The 23,143-nt window shown below is 39.4% G+C and overlaps 1 protein-coding gene across 1 annotated transcript in view; it reads right to left on the minus strand.

Moving 5' to 3' along the window:
• Positions 1–9,532: 9,532 nt before the first annotated feature.
• Positions 9,533–23,143, minus strand: part of MAGI1 (membrane associated guanylate kinase, WW and PDZ domain containing 1) — a 530,488-nt gene continuing 516,877 nt past the window's right edge. Inside the window, exons 20-25 of the mRNA XM_083356114.1 lie at positions 19,577–19,667; positions 19,382–19,442; positions 14,861–15,004; positions 14,146–14,284; positions 11,356–11,444; positions 9,533–9,799 (exon numbers count right to left, since the gene is read on the minus strand). Of these exons, the coding sequence (XP_083212240.1) occupies positions 9,743–9,799; positions 11,356–11,444; positions 14,146–14,284; positions 14,861–15,004; positions 19,382–19,442; positions 19,577–19,667 (581 nt within the window). The 3' untranslated portion in view covers positions 9,533–9,742. The remainder of the gene's footprint in view (positions 9,800–11,355; positions 11,445–14,145; positions 14,285–14,860; positions 15,005–19,381; positions 19,443–19,576; positions 19,668–23,143) is intronic.

The raw sequence follows: 23,143 nt of genomic DNA on the forward strand, positions 1-23,143 counted from the left end.
CAACTAAAACCATCCCAAAGAAAAAGAAATGCAAGAAAGCAAAATGGCTGTCTGAAGAAGCTTTGCAAATAGCTGAGGAAAGGAGGGAAGCAAAAGGCAAGGGAGAAAAAGAAAGATATGCCCAATTGAATGCAGAATTCCAGAGAATAACTAGAAGAGATAAGAATGCCTTCTTAAATTTCCCATCGTCAATTTCCCATCGTCCTGTGTGCTCCCACAGGGAGGGCCTCCTCAGGGTACCGCCGGTCAAGGATTGCCGATGGGCGATCCCCAGGGGAGGGGCGTACTCTGTGGGCACGCCTGCCCTATGGAATCAACTGCCAACGGAACTCCGGACTGCCCCCGACCTTCATTCATTTCGCCGGGACTTAAAAACCTGGGTCTTTGAGCTATCTGGTCTGGACTGAGGGGTTTTAATGTTTTTAAATTGTGATTTTAATTTTTTGGGCTAGACTTAATTTTATTTTAATTTTATATTGTATTGTTTTTAAATTTTGCCTTGTAAACCGCCATGAGTCCTTCGGGAGTAGGGCGGTATATAAACCGAAATAATAATAATAATAATAATAATAATAATAATAATAATAATAATAATAATAATAATAATAATAATAATAATAATAAATGAACAATGCAAAGAAATAGAAGAAAACAATAGAATAGGGAGGACCAGAGATCTTTTCAAGAAAATTGGAGAGATGAAGGGAACATTTAATGCAAAAATGGGCATGATAAAGGACCAAAATGGCAGGGACCTAACAGAGGCAGAAGGGATTAAGAAGAGGTGGCAAAATTACACAGAAGAACTATACAAGAATGAGCTTAACGTCCCTGATAATCACAATGAGGTGGTCACTGACCTCGAGACAGACATCCTAGAATGTGAAGTGAAGTGGGCCTTAGAAAAGCTGAGCAACAACAAAGCTAGTGGAGGTGACAGTATTCCAGCTGAGCTATTCAAAATCTTAAAAGACGAAGCAGTAAAAGTGCTACACTCAATTTGCCAGCAAATTTGGAAAACTCAACAGTGGCCACAGGATTGGAAAAGATTAGTTTACATTCCAATTCCAAAGAAAGGCAATGCCAAAGAATGTTCAAACTATCGCACCATTGCACTCATTTCTCATGCTAGTAAAGTCATGCTTAAAATCCTACAAGCTAGACTTCAGCAGTATGTGGATTGAGAACTACCAGAAGTACAGGCAGGATTTCGAAGAGGCAGAGGAACTAGAGATCAAATTGCCAACAATGGCAATTTGGATCATGGAGAAAGCTAGAGAGTTCCAGAAAAACATCTACTTCTGCTTCATTGATTATGCTAAAGCCTTTGATTGTGTGGATCATAACAAACTGTGACAAGTTCTTAAAGAGATGGGCGTACCAGACCATCTTATTTGTCTCTTGAGAAACCTATATGTGGGCCAAGAAGCAACAGTGAGAACTGGACACAGAACCACTGATTGGTTCAAAATTGGGAAAGGAGTCCGGCAAGGCTGTATACTGTCAGCCTGCCTATTTAACTTATATGCAGAGCACATCATGAGAAAGGCAGGGCTAGATGAATCAAAAGTTGGAATTAAAATTGCCGGAAGAAATATCAACAACCTAAGATATGCAGATGATACCACTCTAATGGCAGAAAGTGAAGAAGAACTAAAGAGCCTCTTGTTGTGGGTGAAGAAGGAGAGTGCAAAACATGGGTTGAAACTTAACATTAAGAAAACCAAGATCATGGCATCCGGCCCTCTCAATTCCTGGCAAATAGATGGGGAAGAAATGGAGGTAGTGACAGATTTTGTTTTTCTTGGGATCCAAGATCACTGCAGATGGGGACTGTAGCCAAGAAATTAAAAGACGCTTGTTCCTTGGGAGGAAAGCCATGGCAAATCTAGACAGCACACTAAAAAGCAGAGACATCACCCTGTCAACAAAAGTGCGTATACTCAAGGCTATGGTCTTCCCAGTTGCAATGTATGGCAGTGAAAGCTGGACCATAAGAAAGGCTGAGAACCAATGAATTGAGGCCTTTGAAGTATGGTGCTGGAGAAGACTCCTGCGAGTCCCTTGGACTGCAAGGTGATCAAATGGGTCAGTGAGAAGAAGGGGACGACAGAGAATAAGGTGGCTGGATGGAGTCACTGAAGCAATAGGCATGAGCTTAAATGGACTTCAGAAGATGGTAGAGGACAGATAGGCCTGGAGGAATGTTGTCCATGGGGTTGCGATGGGTCGGACATGACTTCGCAGCTAACAACAACAACAATAAAGAAATTGTGGGTGGATAACTACTGAATAATTTAGCTAAAACAAATATTTGAGAAACATAATCTATACTTACAGTATGTGATTATATATTTCTGAATTTTATATATGTATCTTTTATTTGTAGCCAAAGATTCACAAATGTGCTTTAGCACTATTAAAAAAACATTCTTAGATTATATTTAAATGTGCCTATTATTTTTAAGTCCATTTGTAGCTGACCTTAATATTATATCAGGGATTTTTAATAAACTGGAATTGAATGGAAACCTTGGTTTAGGGAATTATATTATTCAGAACTATTTGTTATTAGTTAACCTTAACGTTTATGGATAATTCTTTGAATTACAGGCTGGATTTGTATGGGACTGCATGGGATCAAAGAAGGAAATATAAGTAATACACAGTTTAAGGATGAAGAGTAGGAATCTTAATTATATTGAGTTTTCTCCTGAGCTCAATTACATTCTAACACATCAGAGGCAGTGAGGGAGTCTATAGATCTGTTGAGCTAAATTGGGCTAAATAGGAACATGAGAGATATTCATCAAAGAAAATTCCAAAAACACAAATACTCTTTTATGATATGCTACATAATCTTACCATTATGCATCAAGAATGGTATAGTTCGTACCATATAGAATTGAGTACACTGAAGATCATTCCCCTTAGGAGACCTTTTTCAAATGAAAATTAAAACTATACTATCATGAAACATATTTTATTAATTCAACTGACGGCCGACATCAGTGAGTTCTATTTACTGTTTGAAATTTATAATGGTTTTTGCTAAAGCAAACTATGTGGGCAAAATCATGAAGACTAAACCCTAAAAAAATGGTGAAAGTTTAAGGAAAATAGTGCTGGAATCAAGGGGCATCTATTTCTTTTCGACAATCTAGTTAACAGGGCTTATAGATCAATCACAACAATCTTTACAAGACCCTTTCCACCAGTTTGTAGAAAAACACCTCAGCAGTGGGATGTCTGTGCAATTTGGATTATGGAAGTTTAATCAGTAATTTGCTAAAATTTACTAGTTCTACTGAGGTTTCGTCACTAGCAAACCCTACTGAGAGGGCCAGGTATGTTTCAAATCATCCCTCTGCTTTGATGCTCATTAGAATGGCATATACCAGGGGTCTTCAAACGTGGCCCTTTTATGACTTGTGGACTTCAACTCCCAGAATTTCTCAGCCAGGCACGCTGGCTGAGGAATTCTGGGAGTTGAAGCCCACAGGGATGTCTAACATTTGAATGTAGGGGGAAAAGAAAAGCTTCTCAAAAATTAATATGGATTTTGTATTTGGCTGAGCACATACTGAGGCACCCCCTTTCTTAATGCCCACATTTTCCACCACTACTATTTTGCTACTAGCTGTCTCCTCAGATATTTATAAATGCTTATTAATGTATTTAATTTAAAATTATGTTTAATTAACTTAAAATCTTTATTTTCCTAAAGTATGGTTTTTTAAATAATCTTTTAATTCTCTGTCTAAACTTCATTTTCCCTCAGGTTATTGCCAGTCATTACACTGTATTTATATTTTCTGGATTTAGCAAAAATGAGAGGGTTTTTTTAAAAAAACAAAAACAAAACTCAAATACATAGCTAATTCTTTCTCATATAAACTGCTATTGAAATGAGATCTTAATAGTCCTCGACTTACGACCAAAGTTAAACTCAAAATTTTGTTAAGTGAGACATTTGTTAAGTAAATTTTGCCCCATTTTGCAACCTTTCTTGCCACAGTTGTTAAGTGAACCACTGCAGTTGATAAGTTAATAATTCAGTTGTTAAGCGAATCTGGCTTCTCCACTGACTTTCCTTGTCAGAAGGTCACAAAAGGTGATCACGTGACCCTGGAGACATAGCAACCATCGTAAGTATGAACCAGTCGCCAAGCCTCTGAATTTTGCTCACATGATCATGGAGGCCGTAACTGTGAAACATGGACACAAGTAATATTTTTCAGTGCCGTTGTAACTTTGAGGGATCACTAAACAAACTGTTGTTAGTTGAGGACTACTTGTATTAGATTTAATTTCAACTGGATGCAATTTTTCCATCTCCAAATTTTCTTTGCTTCTCACGTAAGTGCTACACCAGAGGTCCCCAACCTTTTGGGCACCAGGGACCAGTTACGTGGAGAGAGGTTTTTCTGCAGACCGGAGAGTGCATAGTTTTGTGTGCTGCCTGCATCCCATGGATGGGGCTTTGCTTGTTTGTGCAGCCCGGTTGCTGGCATGCAACTAGACACCAGTGATTAGCCTGCTTCAATTACACATGCCTTGTGTTCAGTTTGACTTCCTCCTTCTTCCTTTTGTGTTTTGCTGTGCTTTGAGCCTTTGTTGGCTTGCTACAATGTCAAGTGAATTAATGCATCATTGCAAAAGGATACTAATAATCTAGACCGGAGCCAAAACATTTCAACAGGTTTCCTTATAGATAAATGGGATATTCCAAGGCTGCAAATTTAATCAATGAATGGTACCAAAGAATAAATATTGTCCAAGGGTATTTTATGTTCTTATTGCATGGCAGAATATGATAATTAAGTTGCTGAAATTAAGAACAATTTTGATAGTGGTTAGCACTAAAAGAACAGCTGCAACCCAACAAAACTTCCTTTTGTACATCAAGAGTATCAGGTCAAGAATTGTGGTTCTGAAATTTAATGTTGTTTTATTCTGACCTCTGGTATTTTTAAATGGAGTGGTTGCAATATAAAGCTGCATTAAGAAACAGGAGGCAAAGTGACTTTGAATGCCCCTCTGGATTGTCACTGTTCATCACATCTGAGAACAGAACTGGTCTTTCTCCCCAGTGTGAAATTAAAATAGTAAATCATTTTAATTCCCAGGTACCCCTGGCTATATTTGAACAGCTTTTAATGATCTTCGCAGATTAGCAGCCTATGGTCTTATTGATTTAACTCCCAGATCCATAAGCAAATCATCAAACAATTATTGTTTTGCTGCTTCACTGATATTTCTCATAATAACGTATTCAACCCTTCAGTGTTATACTTCTACTCCAGTTTGGCTTCAAGACAGTTGAAAAGTCTTTCTGGGCTCCAAATCAGTTATGTCAGTGGTCTCAATAGAAGGACACCCACCGTGTCGTAAAACTAATTGAAATATAAAATTAAAGAAAGGAAGACACACCAAAGAAAAGGCTGTTCTGGGAATCACAACAGCCCACCCCAGCGATGCCCTCGACGTGATGTCCCGTTGCCTGGGGGCGGTCCAGGTCTGGATGGGGAGGAACAGGCTTCGGCTCAACCCTGACAAGACTGAGTGGCTGTTCGTGCCGGCATCCTGGGAAATTCAGATTATTCCAACTCTTGCCATGGGGGGGTGAGCTATTACCCCCCGTAGATAGGGCGCGCAACTTGGGGGTCCTTCTAGATTCACAGCTCTCTTTAGAAGAGCATATTGGAGCTGTGACTAGGGGGGGCTTTGCCCAGGTTCGCCTGGTGCACCAGTTGTGGCCCTATCTGGACCGGGATGCCTTGCGCACAGTCAATCATGCGCTCGTGACCTCTCGTCTGGACTACTGTAATGCTCTCTACATGGGGCTGCCCTTGAAGACCACTCGGAGGCTCCAACTGGTGCAGAATGCAGCCGCGTGAGTTGTGCTGGGAGTTTCCCGATACTCCCATGTTACACCTTTGCTCCGCGAGCTGCATTGGCTGCCGGTTGTCCTCCGGGTGAGATTCAAGGTGTTGGTTATGACCTACAAAGCCCTACATGGCATGGGTCCGGATTACCTACGGCAACACCTGCAGCCGGCGTCAACTTCCCTCCGTCCTGTGCGCTCCCACAGAGAGGGCCTCCTCAGGGTGCCTCCGATCAAAGAATGTCGATTGGTGGCCCCCAGGAGGAGGGTGTTCTCTGTGGGCGCACCAGACCTGTGAAACTGCTTGCCGGTCGAGCTCCAGATGGCCCCCGACCTTCGCTCCTTCCGGTGCGATCTAAAAACATTTATTCGATCAATCTGACCTGGTTTGATAGGTTAGGGTTGGGGTTTTAATATGGCTTTTAATTATTGTTTTATATTTGGGCATAATATTTAATTGTCTTTTAACTTTTGTATTTCGCCTTTATATTTATTGCCCTGTACACTGCCCTGAGTCCTTCGGGAGAAGGGCGGTATAAAAATCGAATAAAACTAAACTAAACTAAACAAATTACTAATTCGTCAACTGGCAGGGCCTTTTCAAGACTTTAACCAGGAGATGTTTCACATTTAATCTGGCCTTACAAAGGACCAAATTGATTGCAGGCAGATTGTGTGTTCAATTTGCCTATTTGAATCTTCCTTCTTCAGTTGTTGGCTGACATGATGTGGCCAGAAAATGCACAAACAATACTGATAATGGGATCCTTGGTGTTCTCTGAGCTTTGCTGTTTTCTTGCAGATGTTTCATTCACTATTAAATAATGTACAAAAATTCTCTTCTATTAATACATTATCCCTGGATAATGACTCTTCTTCTGATTCTCATATAGAAAACGACAGGCGGTACAAACATCTGGTAAGAAACCCAAAGCTTGTGTTGTTTTGTGGAATGTAACGTCAAAGTCAGAGCAAGAAAAATCCAGACAAATACATGACATTTCTTCCTTAATTTTACCACTGGAATCACGTGGATGCTTTGTATGGAAATCTTTATTTGATAATAAAAATAGCATTCAGAGATTCTTTCCTTCATTGTAGCTACATCATATACATTGTATTTTGTCCCAAGGAAAGAATCTTATATTGAGTAAAGTCCACATCTACTTAGACTATCGTCATGTATAAACCCAATCTTTCAAATAAAGCTATGAACAGTATAGATGCATAGGGTTTTATAAAAAAGATTGGCCCACATATGTTTCTTGTCAACACAGGAAAAAAACAGCACTATAACTAGGCCACATGGCAAGAAATGATAACTGAAGAACAGAAACCGCATCCCAAGGCCTCCAAGAGGCATTTTCCACCCCACCAGAGGACATGATACATCCCGATCAACAAAAGCTTCCAAGTTACTTATATTGTCTTCTGTTAAAACAGCTTTACATACCTGATTCAGTTTACATTAAAATATATCCCCGTGAATCAATTTGTTCCATTTTTCCCCCAGAATTATAAACATGTAGCACATTCCGCACAGCTAAATTCTGTCATAAAGTCTCTTTTATACAAGCAAAAAAAGGCAACTGTTTCTTTTTGTTTTGTTTTCAACAGGCTCTGTTAATTACAATTTAAAGTCTGTACACACAATGGCAAGCCATCTTTGTCTTTCCTTTTTTTTTTACAGTACCAGGGCAATAACAGTGATAGACTTGCAATCTTATTTTCTTTATGTGTATGTGTCTGTGCATGGGCACATGAAAAAAAACCACAGTGAAACAATATTACACATACACCTCAATGCACTGTAAAATAAAAAGCAGCAGTTTAAAATTTTTAGTGGTCCAACAGTAACGGCATTTTTTTTTTGGCTCAGCTAGGCAGTATCCATTAATTCTGCTATTGGTACTACAGTATACTTACCGCACAAACTTGTTGCATGAAAATACCCAACAGAAAAGATTCTTGAATAGGTTAGTTCCCCTCGTGACAGTGTGATGTAGAGCAAAAAGCACAGCTTTCTCTCAAGAACGCCATACCAAATTTTTAACTCGTCTGACAATTTCACAAATGTATTTCCTTTTGTCTCAAGTAAGGGTGTACCAGAAAGTGGAAAGGGAAAAAAGGTAAAATAATAATAATAATAATTAAAAAAAAAAGAACCCAGAAGCCCAGAGAAACAGTTCCATTTGGCGACAAGAGTACTTAAATGCTTAGACTAACCTGAAAGCATTTAAACTCAGCCTATGAAAGGAGTATTTGTTCCTTAAAATGCTTCTTGAATAAGGAAATAAATTCATGTCAATTTCCCTTTCAAGGCAAACAAGTGATACTATTCAGGCTCCCAATTTCATCTGAATGTTTCTACTGCTTGAACAAGAACAACAGTGGTGCTGCCTTTGTGAAATTTCATTAATGGTCACAATTATGAACAAACATGATGGTTTATCCTGCACATGATAACAATGCATGATGATTACCGATCCTTGGCCACGTTACTTCCTTTTAAAGGAGACCCAAAGTACTTATCGTTCAAGGGAACACACTATACATTTCTTAACATGTGCTGTGTAGATCTGCATAAATATCCTTCATCCCAGCAGCAGTCTCTTCAAATAGTTCTCTTAGTTTTGAGAACGATGTTGCTTATTTGTAAAGAAAAAAAAATCCCTCCACAGTAGTTCAAAGTTTTACTGATCAACCCCCCCGCCTCTTCCTCCAACCCATTCTTTAGAAAATCATAAATTCACGATTGCAATGAAATAAATCAACAAAACAGTGTGGTTGAACCTAAATGTTGAACTACTTGCCCACCGTAAAACTAAGGAAGGGACAACTAAGCCACGGAAAAGTACAATGCATCTAATGCTCACAGCGACGTGTTAAGGAGGAACACAATTTTCATCACCGTTTTGGGACGAACATTTGGCAAATATGATTTGAAATGCATATACTTTAACGCTGCCCGCACCATGTGCAAAACACGTGAATATGTTGCGGATGATTAGACTTTATTTTTTTGTGGTGGCTGCGAGAGGCTCATTTTGAGGCTACTTTCCTTCCTGGGAATTCTGAATCCTGCTACTTTCCTTCCTAGGAACTCTGAATGCTGGAAAGGCCGCAAAAAGTATTGTTAAGGCTACAAAAGCCACTAGATACTGAGGTCAGTGCTGCACTCTTTATAAGGTCGCCGTTTTTGTTCTGTTGGCTGCCTGTTACTTTTATTTGTGTCGTATCTCAGCGTGCCTTCTTCCTTCTCCCGAAAACTGACTCTGCCATCTCTATTTCGTTTATCGGGAGACCTCTCCCTTCTTTGTTCTGGGGTCCTCTCTCTCCTCCTCTCCGTCGACTTAGCCCTCCTTCCGGGAGGTGAGCTCTCCTTCTTCCTGTCTGGCGATCTCCTCTGATCCGTAAGTCTTTCGAGTGACCGTCTTCTTCTGCTGGGTGAGTTATCCCGTCGGTGAGTGGGTGATCGTTCTCTTCGTTTCTCTGGAGAAAAGTCTCTTCTCCTCTCATACCTGCCCCTTCTCTCCAGAGTGTTTTCAGCACTCCTTGTACCTTCTCTCCTCTTTTCAGGAGCTCTTCGTTTTTGTCCGTTGATGGCCATTCTCTCTGGTTGACGCTCGTACCTTTTTTCCGGTGATCTGTCCTTTTTTCGGACTGGGATGCTATTGCTGTTTTTAGAAGTTCCGTTCCACGTGTGATGCGCATTGGATTGTCTGCCGAACTCTCTGCTGCTTTGGGGGTCCTTGAAACATATCCGCTTCTCTCCATGTTGGGGTGATTTGTGAAGATCTGGTGGATAACTGGGCTCCAAGGGTAAGTGTGGTTGTCTGTTGTACTGCATATTTTTCACTTCCGATACTTTTTGTGAACCTGTGGCTGGGCTGCTCCTGTTGCTGCTGGGGTCTGAAAAAAAAAAAAGATAACACAAGGTTTGGCAACGGTGGCCTGATTTTAGACTTGGATACCAGTCATTACTCCGAACACTTCATTAGTAAAAAAAAAAACAACCCAAGCAATTGTTAAGCAGTCAAAAAGATGCTTCCTGAAGCTTTTGTTAATTTTAGCAAAACAACAAAGGATGAGCGCTCTACATTAGTATGGATGCTTCTCATGGCAATGTCAATCTCTAATTCTGGTCTCTACGGCATTAGGAATGGGAGAATTAACTTTTCCCCAGGTCCAAATCGGAATATGTTAGCCTAACGTAAAGCCTTTGTAGTGAACCCCTTCATAGCTTCCTTTTCTTTTCATTTCCTGATATACACTAGCCATTCAAATAATTTTAAAACATTTTATTTATTTTTAAAGAAAACTATATCTGGAAGCTGTATTGTAACTTGTAAAAGCTTTGAAGACAGATGTGTTTTTAATTATTTCAGTACTGATTCTCAGAACTCTGGAATGAGATTCCCCAGTGCTGTGGACAGCTGCCACTCGGATGATGTTCAGGAATGGCTAACTATTCTTCCAGCATCTGGGACAGAGGTTGAGCCCCTGCTGGATACCTTTTTCGGGGAATTGGGGGTGGTGGTGGTTATAAGTTGCGTTGGTATCATTATTGTTTTTCTTTTTCTTTTTGTATTTTATACTTTCAATTGTAATCCACCCAGAATCATTGGGCATCAGGAGACCTATAGATTTTCAGTGAACACACAACTTAGCCCCTCTTTATATATAACACGTGCAAGCATTGAGGACAATTTTGGTTTGCCACAATGATTGAACTTAAACACACACAATGAGAGCAGCAGGATATGGAAAGACATGATCCGATCTTATCAATGCAGCAGAGTCTGTTTAGATCTGCAGAAATATCGGGTAAAATGTTTACATTTATCCTGTTGCAGTAAACACAGATGCTGTAAGCAGAAGCAGCAAATCATTTTGCTAGAGCAATCATAGTTGATTATGAATTGCTTTAAAAATGGCAATTCAATTGCTTTGAGGTTGGTACTGTAATTGTTTATTGCTTTGGAAAAAAAAACAACCCAGATATCTTGTGTGACACCGCTACCTGGATTCTAAGCCAAATAATTACCATGTGCACAATAAAATGTTTGAGAACAACAAGTCACAAAATTCCTTGGAATCCTAAATTCCTCTCTCTTTTCTCCTGAATATGAAATAAAATTTCCTACACAAGCTCTCTTTTGAACAGGCGTGGTTAGCTTGGGTTTTCTGCAGGCTTTTGACGATTTCTGAGAGGAAACCATGGATCGCTTACACCGTAAGACTTCAGAAATGGAGAACCACTGTTTCATCTTCAAATGAGGCCAAGTCAACTTGGCATGTTGTGGTCTCTTGCAGAAGACCACGGGTACGGGGTACTTACAATTCATGGAACTGCAGGATGCTCAGAATGAATTGCCGAATATGCAGAAGTTTAGCAAAAGTGGAAAGCAAGGTGAGAGAATTAGGCCACAGCACAGAAACACCTAGTATTGATTTTAGCTACAAACCGTAGTTTGATTATGGCCCATAAGGTAGAAGCAAGATTCCCCGAGCTTGTCATGTCTCATACATGCAGCGAGATTAGGAGGTATCAACGCTGAGGAAGGAAGAGCCCCGGCATCAAGAAAAGTAGGAGAAAGAGAAAGAAAAAAAAGTAGAATGTTTAGATTCCCTATAATAAAGAGGTAAGGGGGGGGGAAAAGAATCTTCATTTGTTTTAAAAAATATTAGAATAAAGAAAATTTTATTTTTTCCCCCAATCAGGATTGTCTAGCCATCACCCAAATATAAGGCTGCAGAAACAGCGATTGTTAAAGCGAGACAGTGTACTTAAAACATTGGAAAAAAAGGTGACTGAACAACCCAGACAACGAAAACATCAGTTTTGGAGAGGGAGAGTGCAAAGGAGAGAAGAGAGACATAATCGGGACAATGAAACAGAATGTCAGAGATAAAACAATTAACAATCAACAACGACCAAAATAAAACCCACTACATACTATGACATCGAAGAAAAGTACAAAACTCATTACAAAAATATACAGCCTCCTCAGAGAAGCGTGTTCCAATTGAGTCAGGAAAAAATACTGGAACCTCATTCTTTTTTTTTTTTTGAAGCAATTTGTTAGTGATTGCAACGGACAGGATTGAAGCAATTCAGCCCCAAAATGTTACAGGCACAGGACAGCAACTGTGCAGCCCCTGGCTTGAAAATGGAATTTGTTAAAGAGGATTTCAAAAGCGATTGGCAGTCCAGACTGAAAAAAGAAAGAGAACAAGCTAACAAAGAGACAAAAAAAAAAGAAGCTACCCTAACCCCAAACCCTGGTGTTAAATTTTTCATCCTCAGGGCAACAGACATTCTGGAAGATGTGAAACACTTTTTTGATAGGCTATATTTGCAATGTTTAGCATATGGTACAATACTTTACAGCCAAAAGAGCATAGGAAAAAAAGACAGAACATAAAGAACATTACACAGTTTTAGTCCTGCAGAAACATGGCCAATTAAATGTACAACAGAAGTGCAAACACAGGAATTTTAATCATGACACGGATTAAAATGGTAGAGTGAGTTGGATAAACTACTAATCACCTGACTGTGTGAAGTTTTCAGGATGTTCTTAAAAAAAAAAGGACAAGTTTGTGTGTGGCATACTAATTGAATTCTTTTAAGAAACTGGCATTGGAGGCCACGCCAGAAAAAACTTTAAGGGCAATGTTCTCAATCCCAAAGCATGCCAAATAACTTTGCCCTAAATCAGGGGTGGGGAACTATGGCCCTTTTATGACTTGTGGACTTCAACTCCCAGAATTCCTGAATCAGCCATGCTGGCTCAGTAATTTTGGGAGTTGAAGTCTACAAATCATAAAAGGGCCATAGTTCCCCCCCACCTCTGCCCTAAATGACTGCATAAGTTTTTTTTCAATTCTTATAGTACCTGTGAGGTTACTCTTGCTGACACATTATATATAATCTCCCTTTTTCTAAAAAAACAAACAAAACAACTTATTATAATGAATATAAGCCACCTTTTTCAGATTATGTGGCTTTACAAGGAATATAATTGGGCCTATATCAACAAGAAAAGTCCATCTTTCTCAAGACAAACTGAATTGGTATATAGATATTCACCGATTCATTTATAAGACCAGTTCAACCTGGTGCTAATATAATGGAGTGAAAAAATAAAGAATTTTTTTTTCTTTTTGGTAATTTGTGGGGATACAATTATAACCTTTGAAAGATCCCACCCACATATTGTTTGCCACTTCTCCCATCTCTGGAGAACAAAAATAGAAAAGTACAATAGTTGGGACTTTGATAGTGTTCCACACTAGGAATAAAAAGAAATATAATTTATTGGTATATTATCCCAAATATGGGGAAACATAAAGGACACCTGTTCATTTGTGTGCTTATAACTCATAACTGGTTGGAAACCAATTATATTTGGGAAAAGCCCTACATCTAGGGCATATATCTGAAATAACTATCTCAAATAAATAGGACATCATAATATTATATACAGTACTAAGCCACCCAAAACCAATACTACAGAACTTAAATACAAGTGGGATTTTTAATGCAGATATAACCCTCGGCAACCAAATAAAACAACATCTCTTCTCTTATAATAAACATTGAGAATGGCAATATTAATTTGTTCATAGCTGACACAGTTGTGAACAGTCTAAAGGAAAGGGGCAGGAGGGGGAATTCACGTGAATATATTCTTGTATTGCATACGTTTTTAAAAATAAATTTATAAATATTTACATAAATGTACGGGGACAGTAAAAGCCCAGACACCATCGTGGAATTCATGCCTATGGTTACAGACAAAAGCCAAGGACAACAGTTTCCGAAGGATAACACAAATTTCCCAACTCTGCATTGATCAGAAGACGAGAGAACAATTCATCCGCTGAGAAACAGTTTGGCACAGTTCAATAAACATTCCTTGTTTGGTCGGACAGGATAGTACAGTTTTGGTTTGTCTATGTGTTTTTGCCCCCTTGTATCACCAAAATACTGCTCTGAAGATGGTCTTGCCTGTACACTGTGCCCCCACAAAAGTCCATAGTAGCAAGCAAAGGATGAAAAAGTGTAGAGAAAATTCGGCACAAGCGAGGCCATTAACCACGGTTGTCAAGGTTGGTAAGACATTGGTGGAAAAAGAGAAAAAAAGAAAGAAAAGGAAAAAGAAGAATTCCCCGCTTCAGATCTTGGAGATATATCATTCACGGTGTGATGCCCGGAGCAAGATAAGGAATGTTTTCATAGTTTGACCCACCATATTCCGGTACAGAGCCATCTCCACGTTTGAGAAACAGGCGAACTTTGCGGCCACCATTTTTAATTAGTTCTATGGCTCGAGCGTGCTTCATGTTCTTTGTGGTTTCTCCATTAATCTCCAGTATTTCATCCCCAATCTGTGAAAATAAAATACTCTATGATTAAAGTACAACGCTGGCAGGGAAAAACTTCACCTAGAAGAGTCCGAATGAGCTGCCAAAGTGCAAAACTGAACATGAGCCAGCATTAACATTTTGAGGTGGGAATATTATTTGGGGATATTCACATACGGCACATGGCACGCAAAGACTTGAGCCTTTTGGTCCAGAAAATGTTGCACATTTAAGTCTGAAGGTCCTAAGGACTTCTTAGTAAAATTCTACAGATGGAATTATTGTTTAAAAATGTAGCAGTTCCAAAACAAACAAACAAAACATCCTTGCATGAAACACCGTGTCCAAATACAGAGCAATGGCACATTGAATAGAAGAAAATCAATAATCTAAGCATGCATTTATGTGGGCTAAAAGGCTTTTTCACTTTCAGACATAACAAAAAAAATAATAATTTGCTGATGACTTTTGACTAATGGCTTGAATAAGGCCATCTATATTCTGCATCCAAACAGCAGAAAAAGGAGGAAACTGAGTAGAAAGGATGGCCTGCAAATAAGGCAAAGGAGAAATGGTAGCTTATGTGGACTAGTAACATACCCTCATTTTTCCACATCTCTCAGCGGGGCCATCTTCTGCTAACCGCAAAACATAGAGATCCATGTTATATTCTCGGCCACCTCGCAGACTGAAGCCAAACCCTTTAGCTCCTCTTTCAAGTTCCACAGTGTAAAAATCTTGTTCTGGCTAGAAGAAAGTAATAAAATACAATTTGCAACCTTAACCGTCAAGAAGATTTAAATTACTTGCACACAAAGACAGAAGAGCATTGGTCCAAATGATCAGGCCGGTACATCACATTAAAATGAACACAGGACATAAAAAATTGAAAATGCCCTAATTTTCAAACCGCTACCTTTAATCTATTCCTTGAAAATTAAATTTAGTTCTTATATCAAAAGCAAGATAGCTCCATTTTTAAAGAAAGAATGCTTATTGCATTGTTCGCCTTGGCATTCTCCAAAACGTCATTGATTAAGTCAGCTGTCCCCAACCTTTGCAGCTTGGTAGCCCCACTTAGGGGGGGAGAGAAGAGAGGAACCAGGCTGTGTGAGTGACAGACTGGCGTGCCTGGCCTGGTTCTGAATAGGCCATGGCCCGGTGACTGGGCTGCCACTCAGGGGTTGAAGACCCCTGAATTAAGTTGTTCAAATCTGTGTTAAGACCATTTAGAAGTGCTAAAGCAGCTGTTTCTTTCCAAAGTTTTGGTACAATTGTTTGGAAGGTATCCTGGTAGATTAATTGGTATGCCTGTGTGTACACAAACTACATTAGTGCTACCATTGTCAGCAAAGCATATTTGCTCTGTATTTTTATTGTATTTATTTGATCGATTGATATAAAAGATTTGCAAGGCCACCCAATTTGGAGCACAATTTTTGGGCGGTCATAACAGCACATACAAACACGCAGAGACAAACTGAGAAAGCACTCAAAACAGATACACTGAATTTTCTGTGGGACATAACTGCCGTCTCTGTCCTTGGGAGACAGAAGGAAGAACCGCAGCCTAGACCAGTGGTTCACAACCTTTTCTATACCCCACACCCCTAGAACACTTCTGATATAGTCTTGCACCCCTTACAAAAAATCAAAATAACGGCAACGAATTGTGCACATACACTATAATTTTGAAAACCCAAGTTTTCGCACCACCTGGAATACCGTCTCACATCCCTGGTCAGGAACCCCTGGCCTAGACAAGGCTCTGATCAATGAAACCTGAGTCGAAAGGATGGGATGGAAAAAGTATCTGAAAAATGATGTTCCCTTATTCTCTGGAAAATAAAGGCAGAGGAGGGGGATGTACTTCATAACATTCTAAGATGGTGGCGCCTGGAATGGCTGCGGCTGCATTGGGTCTTGAAGGCGAATAGTTTTGGGAGAGATAGTAAGGGCTATAGGCCACATGATCAGGAAGATTTTAATGTGTTTGAGCAACATGGTGGAACTAAGGTAACATACGACATACGACCGACAATCTTTGCTGGCCTGGCGAGTTTCTAGTTGTTTTGGAACTGTTGGTGAGACTGTTAAAAGTCATTGGCGCTGTTTGAATTTGTTCTGCCAGCAGCAAGATCTGACTGTTGGCCCAGTGATGGATTCTATTTCAAATCAGGGCTGTTTCCAGGGGAGGCAGAGGAGGCAGAGAGGACCTGGAGCTTATGGAGCGAAGGAACTGGATGAGGCTGCCGGCAGGCCCAGAGGAAGAGAGAGAGGCTTTTGGAGGAGTTGGTGGCGGTGGCAGCGTGCTCCAGGGGCGAAAAGAAGCAAGGAAAAGGTGGAAGAGTCAGGATCAGAAAAAGGAAAGAAGGCGAGGTTGTCGGAATACAAGCGAATTTGAGGGCTAATCCACATGGAGCCCCATTTCCATCTGTCCTGTTTGCCATCGTTCACTCCCTAGAGACTAAAATGGACAATGTGAAATTTGAGTGGGCCCCGAACAAGGAGTATATATCAGAGGTGGTGACCCTTTGAGAGCTGTATGCAACGAAATTTCATTTTGATGTTTGCCGATTGGTGTACATTCAAAGTGACAATAAAGTTATCATCATCATCATCATCATATAATGAAGTTAAGGCCAAGGTGGTCCTAGTGGTGTAAGAATACTGGAGCGCTGGAGGCCATGACTCCTAAGCTGGGAGAGGGGCTCCTATTGATCCCAGGAACAAAATCAGAGCTCTCTGTTTAGAAGAGTGAAGTGCTAGGAACAGCTAAGATATCGTGCAGAAGCCTCAAACTCCTAGGCCTCCGGTAGAGGACCTGAGTTTGGGGAAGACACACACTACCCATAAGGCCGAGAAGGGAACTTTTTTTTTTTTTAATTGGGAGCCACTTTGGTGGAGTGGTTAAGGAATCAGGCTAGAAACCAGAGACGACGAGTTCTAGTCCTGCCTTAGGCACAAAGCCAGCTTGGGCCAGTCCCTTTCTCTCAGCCCTAGGAAAGAGGCAATGGCAAACCACTTCTGAAAAATCTTGCCAAGAGAACATCAGGGCCTTTCCAAGTAGTGTCTGAGAATCAGACACGACTGCACTGAAAATAAATAAATAAATAAAAGGGTTTTTTTTAAAAAAAGGAAGACAAAACCTAATAAAACCGATATAAGGTAAAAAAAGAAAAAAAGGAAAAGAAAGAAATCAAAACGGAATGTACAAAAAAAGCAAAAGAAAAATAGAAGAGAGAGAGAAAAAAAGATGCAATGAAGTAATTTCCAATCTTCTTTAACAGCAATCTTAATTATAAATTTACCTTCTACTCTATGGTTACAACATAACTCTTTCTATTATCTATACTGTGTAATCATCAAAACCATAAATTATAAGCTCATTTTTTTTCTGTTTCACACATAAAATTTACAAGGTTGTTTCCACTCAGCAATCATTGTAAGTATTTTCTTTTCTCTGATCAAAGAAGTCGACTTAGCCACTTTGTCAAGTTCCATCATCTTCACCCACCATTCCTCCGTTGCATTCCTCCAGGTCAGCCTGAATCTTTCCATCTTTGTGCAAGCAACAATATTGCTACAGTTACCAGATACAAAATTCCATAACTTTTTTCCCACTGCTTATCCAACAATCCCAAAAGAAAACCCTCTGGTGCTAATTGAATGCTAACCTTTAAAATCTTGTGAACTGGTGTATGTATTTGTATCCAGATTCTGTTATTGTAACGCAGGGGTGTCAAACTCAATTTCATTGAGGGCCGCATCAGCATTGCGGTTGCCCTCAGGGGCCTGGGTGGGTATGGCCTGGGTGGGCGTGGCCTACTGGGTGGGCGTGGCTAGAGTGCGTATGGCCTACTGGGTGGGCGTGGCCAGCTCTACATCGTTCGCATCAAGGGTGCCTATGGGGGCCTGGGCAGGAGTGGGACAGATCGGAGGGTCTCTGGCAGGAGGAGGGTCTCTGGGCCAGGGCCAAGGCAGTAGGGGCCGTTCCCTCACTGTTTCCAGGATGGCTTCGCGGGCCGCATGAAACCACTTCGCGGGCCGGATCTGGCCCCCGGGCCTTGTGTTTGACATGTCTGTTGTAACGTAAGGTAGGATTAGAACTCGTGGTTTTGCTTTCTTGACCTGACTACCTCAAATGACTGACATCAGCCTTGCAACCTATCATTTATGTCTACCATTTATGGTCCTAGTTTCTGTGGCCATGGAGGACAGTTCTGGACCATTATCCCTGCAGTTTCTCTTTATGTACCTGTCCATGGCTATTATGTTTCCCTTCCCTCTTCTTTCCATCCAGATTGATTATCCCAGGTTTCTTCAACCCTTCCTTCCTATGAAATGCCTCCAGGTCCTCGTTGTCATCCTATGAATTCCCTCTGTGCTTGTGGGAATGCAGTGCCCAGAATCACACACATTACTCCAGGTGTAGCCACACTAGGTGTAGCCAGTACAGAGGAATAACATCTTCATATGTTGTTCTTCTACTGCAGCTCAGACCGTAGCCATGCTCTTCTCAGATGTGTTTAACAATAAATGCTCCCATCTTGCAGGAGTCTCAGTATTTCTCCCCGCAAACTTTCTCCTGTTCTGCAATCATTTTGATCAATTATGAAGAAAAATAAATATGTTCTGTACTCATTCCATGCAGCAAATTTGCTCTGAATAGGAAAACTACTAGTTCCATGAAAATTGCTAGTAGGAAGGCAAAGTAACAAGCTTGGATAGGTAGAAAGCCATTCAGGGTATATATACACTGTCCTGTGTTTTTATTTCATTAATTTACAGTTTAAAATATAATTTCCTAGTAGACCTAAATATATTCAAGTGTAGTATATTTCTGCAGACCTATTATGAGTAACATAATCCAAAGATATTTTGCTATGTACAAAACTGTATCCTCCTTTCATTTTGATTCATTGCCGCCTGTTACAAATATCTTTTGGGAAGGAACTTCATTAGTATGTATTAAATTAGTCACTAGGATATGGATAAATGATAAATATTGTAAATATTGTATAAATATTGTATAAATATTGTATACAGAGAGAGGAAGAGTATTGTACATTTGCAAGCTGCAACCAATAAACTAAAACTGTGGGAAGCAAATAGCCTTACCTGGGAGGCTGTGGGTGCTTTGAAATCAAACTGGGATTCCTGTTTTGTCTTTGCATTGTTTCTGTTCAAATTAATAATGGAAAGAAGGAGAAAAAAAGAGATCAGATTTATAGGAGTGAAGATACATGAGAAGTATTGAATGAACGTGACAGCACAGCCACTCTAAGGGAGGGGGGAGTTTGTCATTAAACTAACCTGTTCTCCTGTGGCATTTGTTGTGGAGTATGTGTAGTTGTAATTGTAGCAATTTTTTCTGCATTGGTCAATAATGTTGCATTGGAAGATTCTGCAAAATAAAGCAATGCTTTTAGTGCATCAGATTATTCCTGCAATTAGGATACGCACACAGCTTCTTGTTGGCTGAGGTAACCCTTTTGAAGTTATCAGAATACATTTTTCAACACTATTCATGAGGGATTTGTACCAGCTCAGATTTCAGAAATCCAATAACAGAAAACATGCTACTGTATAGAAGTATTTATTTAACAAAACACTGCCTACAAATCTTTACTATGAGGGGATGGAGCAAAAAAAAACAACACAACAACATCTCAATGCAATTATGAAAATCGTAAGAACAATTTCTGTTCTCTCACAGTAGCTGTGAAAAATGGCGTGGAATATCAGATCAAAGCTACAGACTGTGTAGCTGTTTACTTTCCTACTTTAATGTTACCCAATTGTTTTAAAAATCCTCTTATTTTCATGGAATGATTTCAATACAGTTTAACATCCTTTTGCTTCCCAAGATTCTAACACAATTTCCCAGGTTTTTCCCCCTTTATTTCCCATGATCTTGGATTCATTTGCCAACACAATCATTTTAGCCCAAGAGTTCACAGTGACCTATAATGTTTTTCAGTTGCCCCTGTCATGATAATCACATCAGATGTTGTACTGATTTTGATACAATCGCATAGCTCACAGGGACCAATCTGATTAAATCAAAGAAGGGGCAATGAAGATATAGAAATAAATAAGCAGAAATTTCAGTATTAGTCTGTGCTATTCCTAAACCAAAAGATTTGTTTATTATCAAGTCTGTTAGTAAGCCAACAAAACAGGCCGACGCTTGCAGTATCACAAACACAATGCTTTCCAATGAGTCTATTCAAGATTCAATTGCTCATTATTATTTGGGTGAATAATAAGTGCCAAATAAATAATTAAATAAGTGAATTATTATTAGCCAATCCTATTCACAAGCTTCTCAATGCCCATTCCATATTGAGTGTTGAGATAAAATCTGTTTAGGAGATTCAGTGAAGATACCTTTGACAAGTACCGTACTGAGCCTCTAACTGAACGGTAAGCAAAGTGGTATCCTTCAAATAAGTTAAAAACTCCTATAATTTCTTGTCATTACTAATTCTGGGTATAAACTGAAGGAAAGTGGTTCAAAACACCAGAAGAGCACTAGAGTAACTATTCCTGTCCTAATCTGATTCAATTGCATAATTGCTGATTCAATTGTACAGTTCAGTTAGAAACTACACATACATAATTTAGGCAAAGTGCTTCTTGACTCCTACCTACAATTTAACCTGACATTTAAACCACAAAGATGTTTTAAGATAAAACTACCCAATATCTGCCATCAATGCATTATAGAAAATATGAGCTGCATATAGGAATTGTAGGAAAATGTGAACTTTAGCTTGTATCTGAAATTAAATTATCTTAAGAATGTTTGTTGGTCATCTTTTCTTTCAACAAGTGAATATTTGTCAGCCTTAAATTTCTCTCAAATAAATTGTATCCTGAAAAAAAGTTTCTGAACAGTTGAGGGCTTCGTGAAAACAGAACTGTAGTTTTAAAATATATAAAACAAATAGGATAAAAGTTTTAAAGCTGTTCCACACAGAATAATAAGGTAGAAATGTTTACAGTGTTTTACAAAGTTGTAAATGGAATGTAAATTGCTATATCTGGTCTTTCACACTTATATACAAAAATATTTTAAGGCTTTCCTAAACAAACAAACACACACATACATACATACAGTCAAGTAGATTCATATCTGAATAATCTACACCAGGGGTAGGCAACCTTGGCTCTTTTATGACTCGTGGACTTCAACTTCCAGAATTCCTGAGCTAGTATGGCTCAGCTTGGAAACTCTCCCTTTCCCCTCAGCGTGGCTGGCTCAGGAATTCTGGGAATTGAAGTCCACGAGTCATAAAAGAGCCACGGTTGCCTACCCTTGACCTACACAATGATTAATTTACAAACTGTTAAATGGCTTGGTTCTCCTGAGATTCTATTATGCACTGTTCACAACCCATCTGGGTATGTTAAATACTCAGAATGACCAATCACGATTAGCTTTTGGGCATAGCATCTGGAGATTTCAAGAGTGGAGAAGACTTTTCTAGTGCAATCTTTCAATTCCATCAAGAATAAACTCTTTCTAATATCATTATTCAGATACCAAGCTGAGTAGTAAAGACCTCAAATTGCTCAAGAGACTGAAATACATCCTTGAGCCCTCTTCTCCAAGAGCTTTGCATTGTTCCCTCACAAAGAACTATAAACTACCTGGGTGGATCACATAGAAAAACTTTCAGGTTCCCACATTATGTGTCTCACAATGGCCATTCTGTGGGAAGCCTACAGAGAAGCCAAAACCAAAATGATACGAAAAGAAAGAAAGAAAGAAAGAAAGAAAGAAAGAAAGAAAGAAAGAAAGAAAGAAAGAAAGAAAGATGACAGATTTTTCTGGGCATACAGTAGTGTTAAGATAACATTTATTTCAAATTATATATCTTGGTATTATCCCTACAGTTTCCAATTCTAAAATAGTCATGGTATCAAATGTATATTCTTATTGAAAATGCAGTTCCCATTGGTGAGATTCCAGATTAGTGCCAATGATTTTGTTAATTTCTATCGCAACAGGGCTTTCTTCAAATAGTCATAGAAAGTAGCAACACCCCCTTCCCGACTACAGTGTATTATTAACTACATTGTAAATAACCCTATCACAGTCTTTTAAATAGGAGAACAAATGTGCAAATATTCAAAGGGGTGCTTTTCTTTAACAGAGCTCCAGGCAAAGCACTTCTTTGAAGGTGCTTCATGTTGCTTTACTTCAGTCTGCTTTGCAAAGCTTTTAGTCAGTACCATGCAGATGAATTGTTCACGGCCTTCAACCTGCTTGCCAAAAGCTTTTGAAATGCTGCAGAAGAAGATACACATCAGCTTTTGTGAGTGCTACGAAGGATCTGCTATCTTCCTTCCCTGGCATGCCTTGCTCCAAGCTTTGCTGAGCCATACTGGAGAACATCCATCTCAATCATGACCAGACTGTGGCCCAAAGAATCTTCTGCCCAAATGTACAGAAGCTTCTTCTGGTTTTGGGGAAGTGACAGGCAGGCGAGAAGTGAGAAGATTTGAGGCATATAAAATGCTTCAGTGAAATAAATATTTACTTTGATGAAAATAATCATGTTGCCTCTTTAATAGGAATCTTTTGTCTAAATGAATCCAGGTCACTTTGCATAGGGCTACCAAATAGCGTCATGTCACATTGGTCTATTGTTACAATGCCTTATCAAATTTTGCATAAGTGTAATAAAATTACTTGGAAAAGAAAATGGTTTTTCCCCCCCTGATTTTTATAGAAGTCTAAATCCCTACTGCCAACTCTGTGATTACTCAAAGTTAAGTAGAAAAGGTTGTGTATCCGCAATTGTCTACTAAAGATAGCTGGTGTACACATAAAAAGGCAAGAGAACAACTTTGTATGAACCTTCAAAAACT

Source organism: Vipera ursinii (genome assembly GCF_947247035.1).
Source record: "Vipera ursinii genome assembly, chromosome: 2".
NCBI lineage: Eukaryota > Metazoa > Chordata > Lepidosauria > Squamata > Viperidae > Vipera > Vipera ursinii.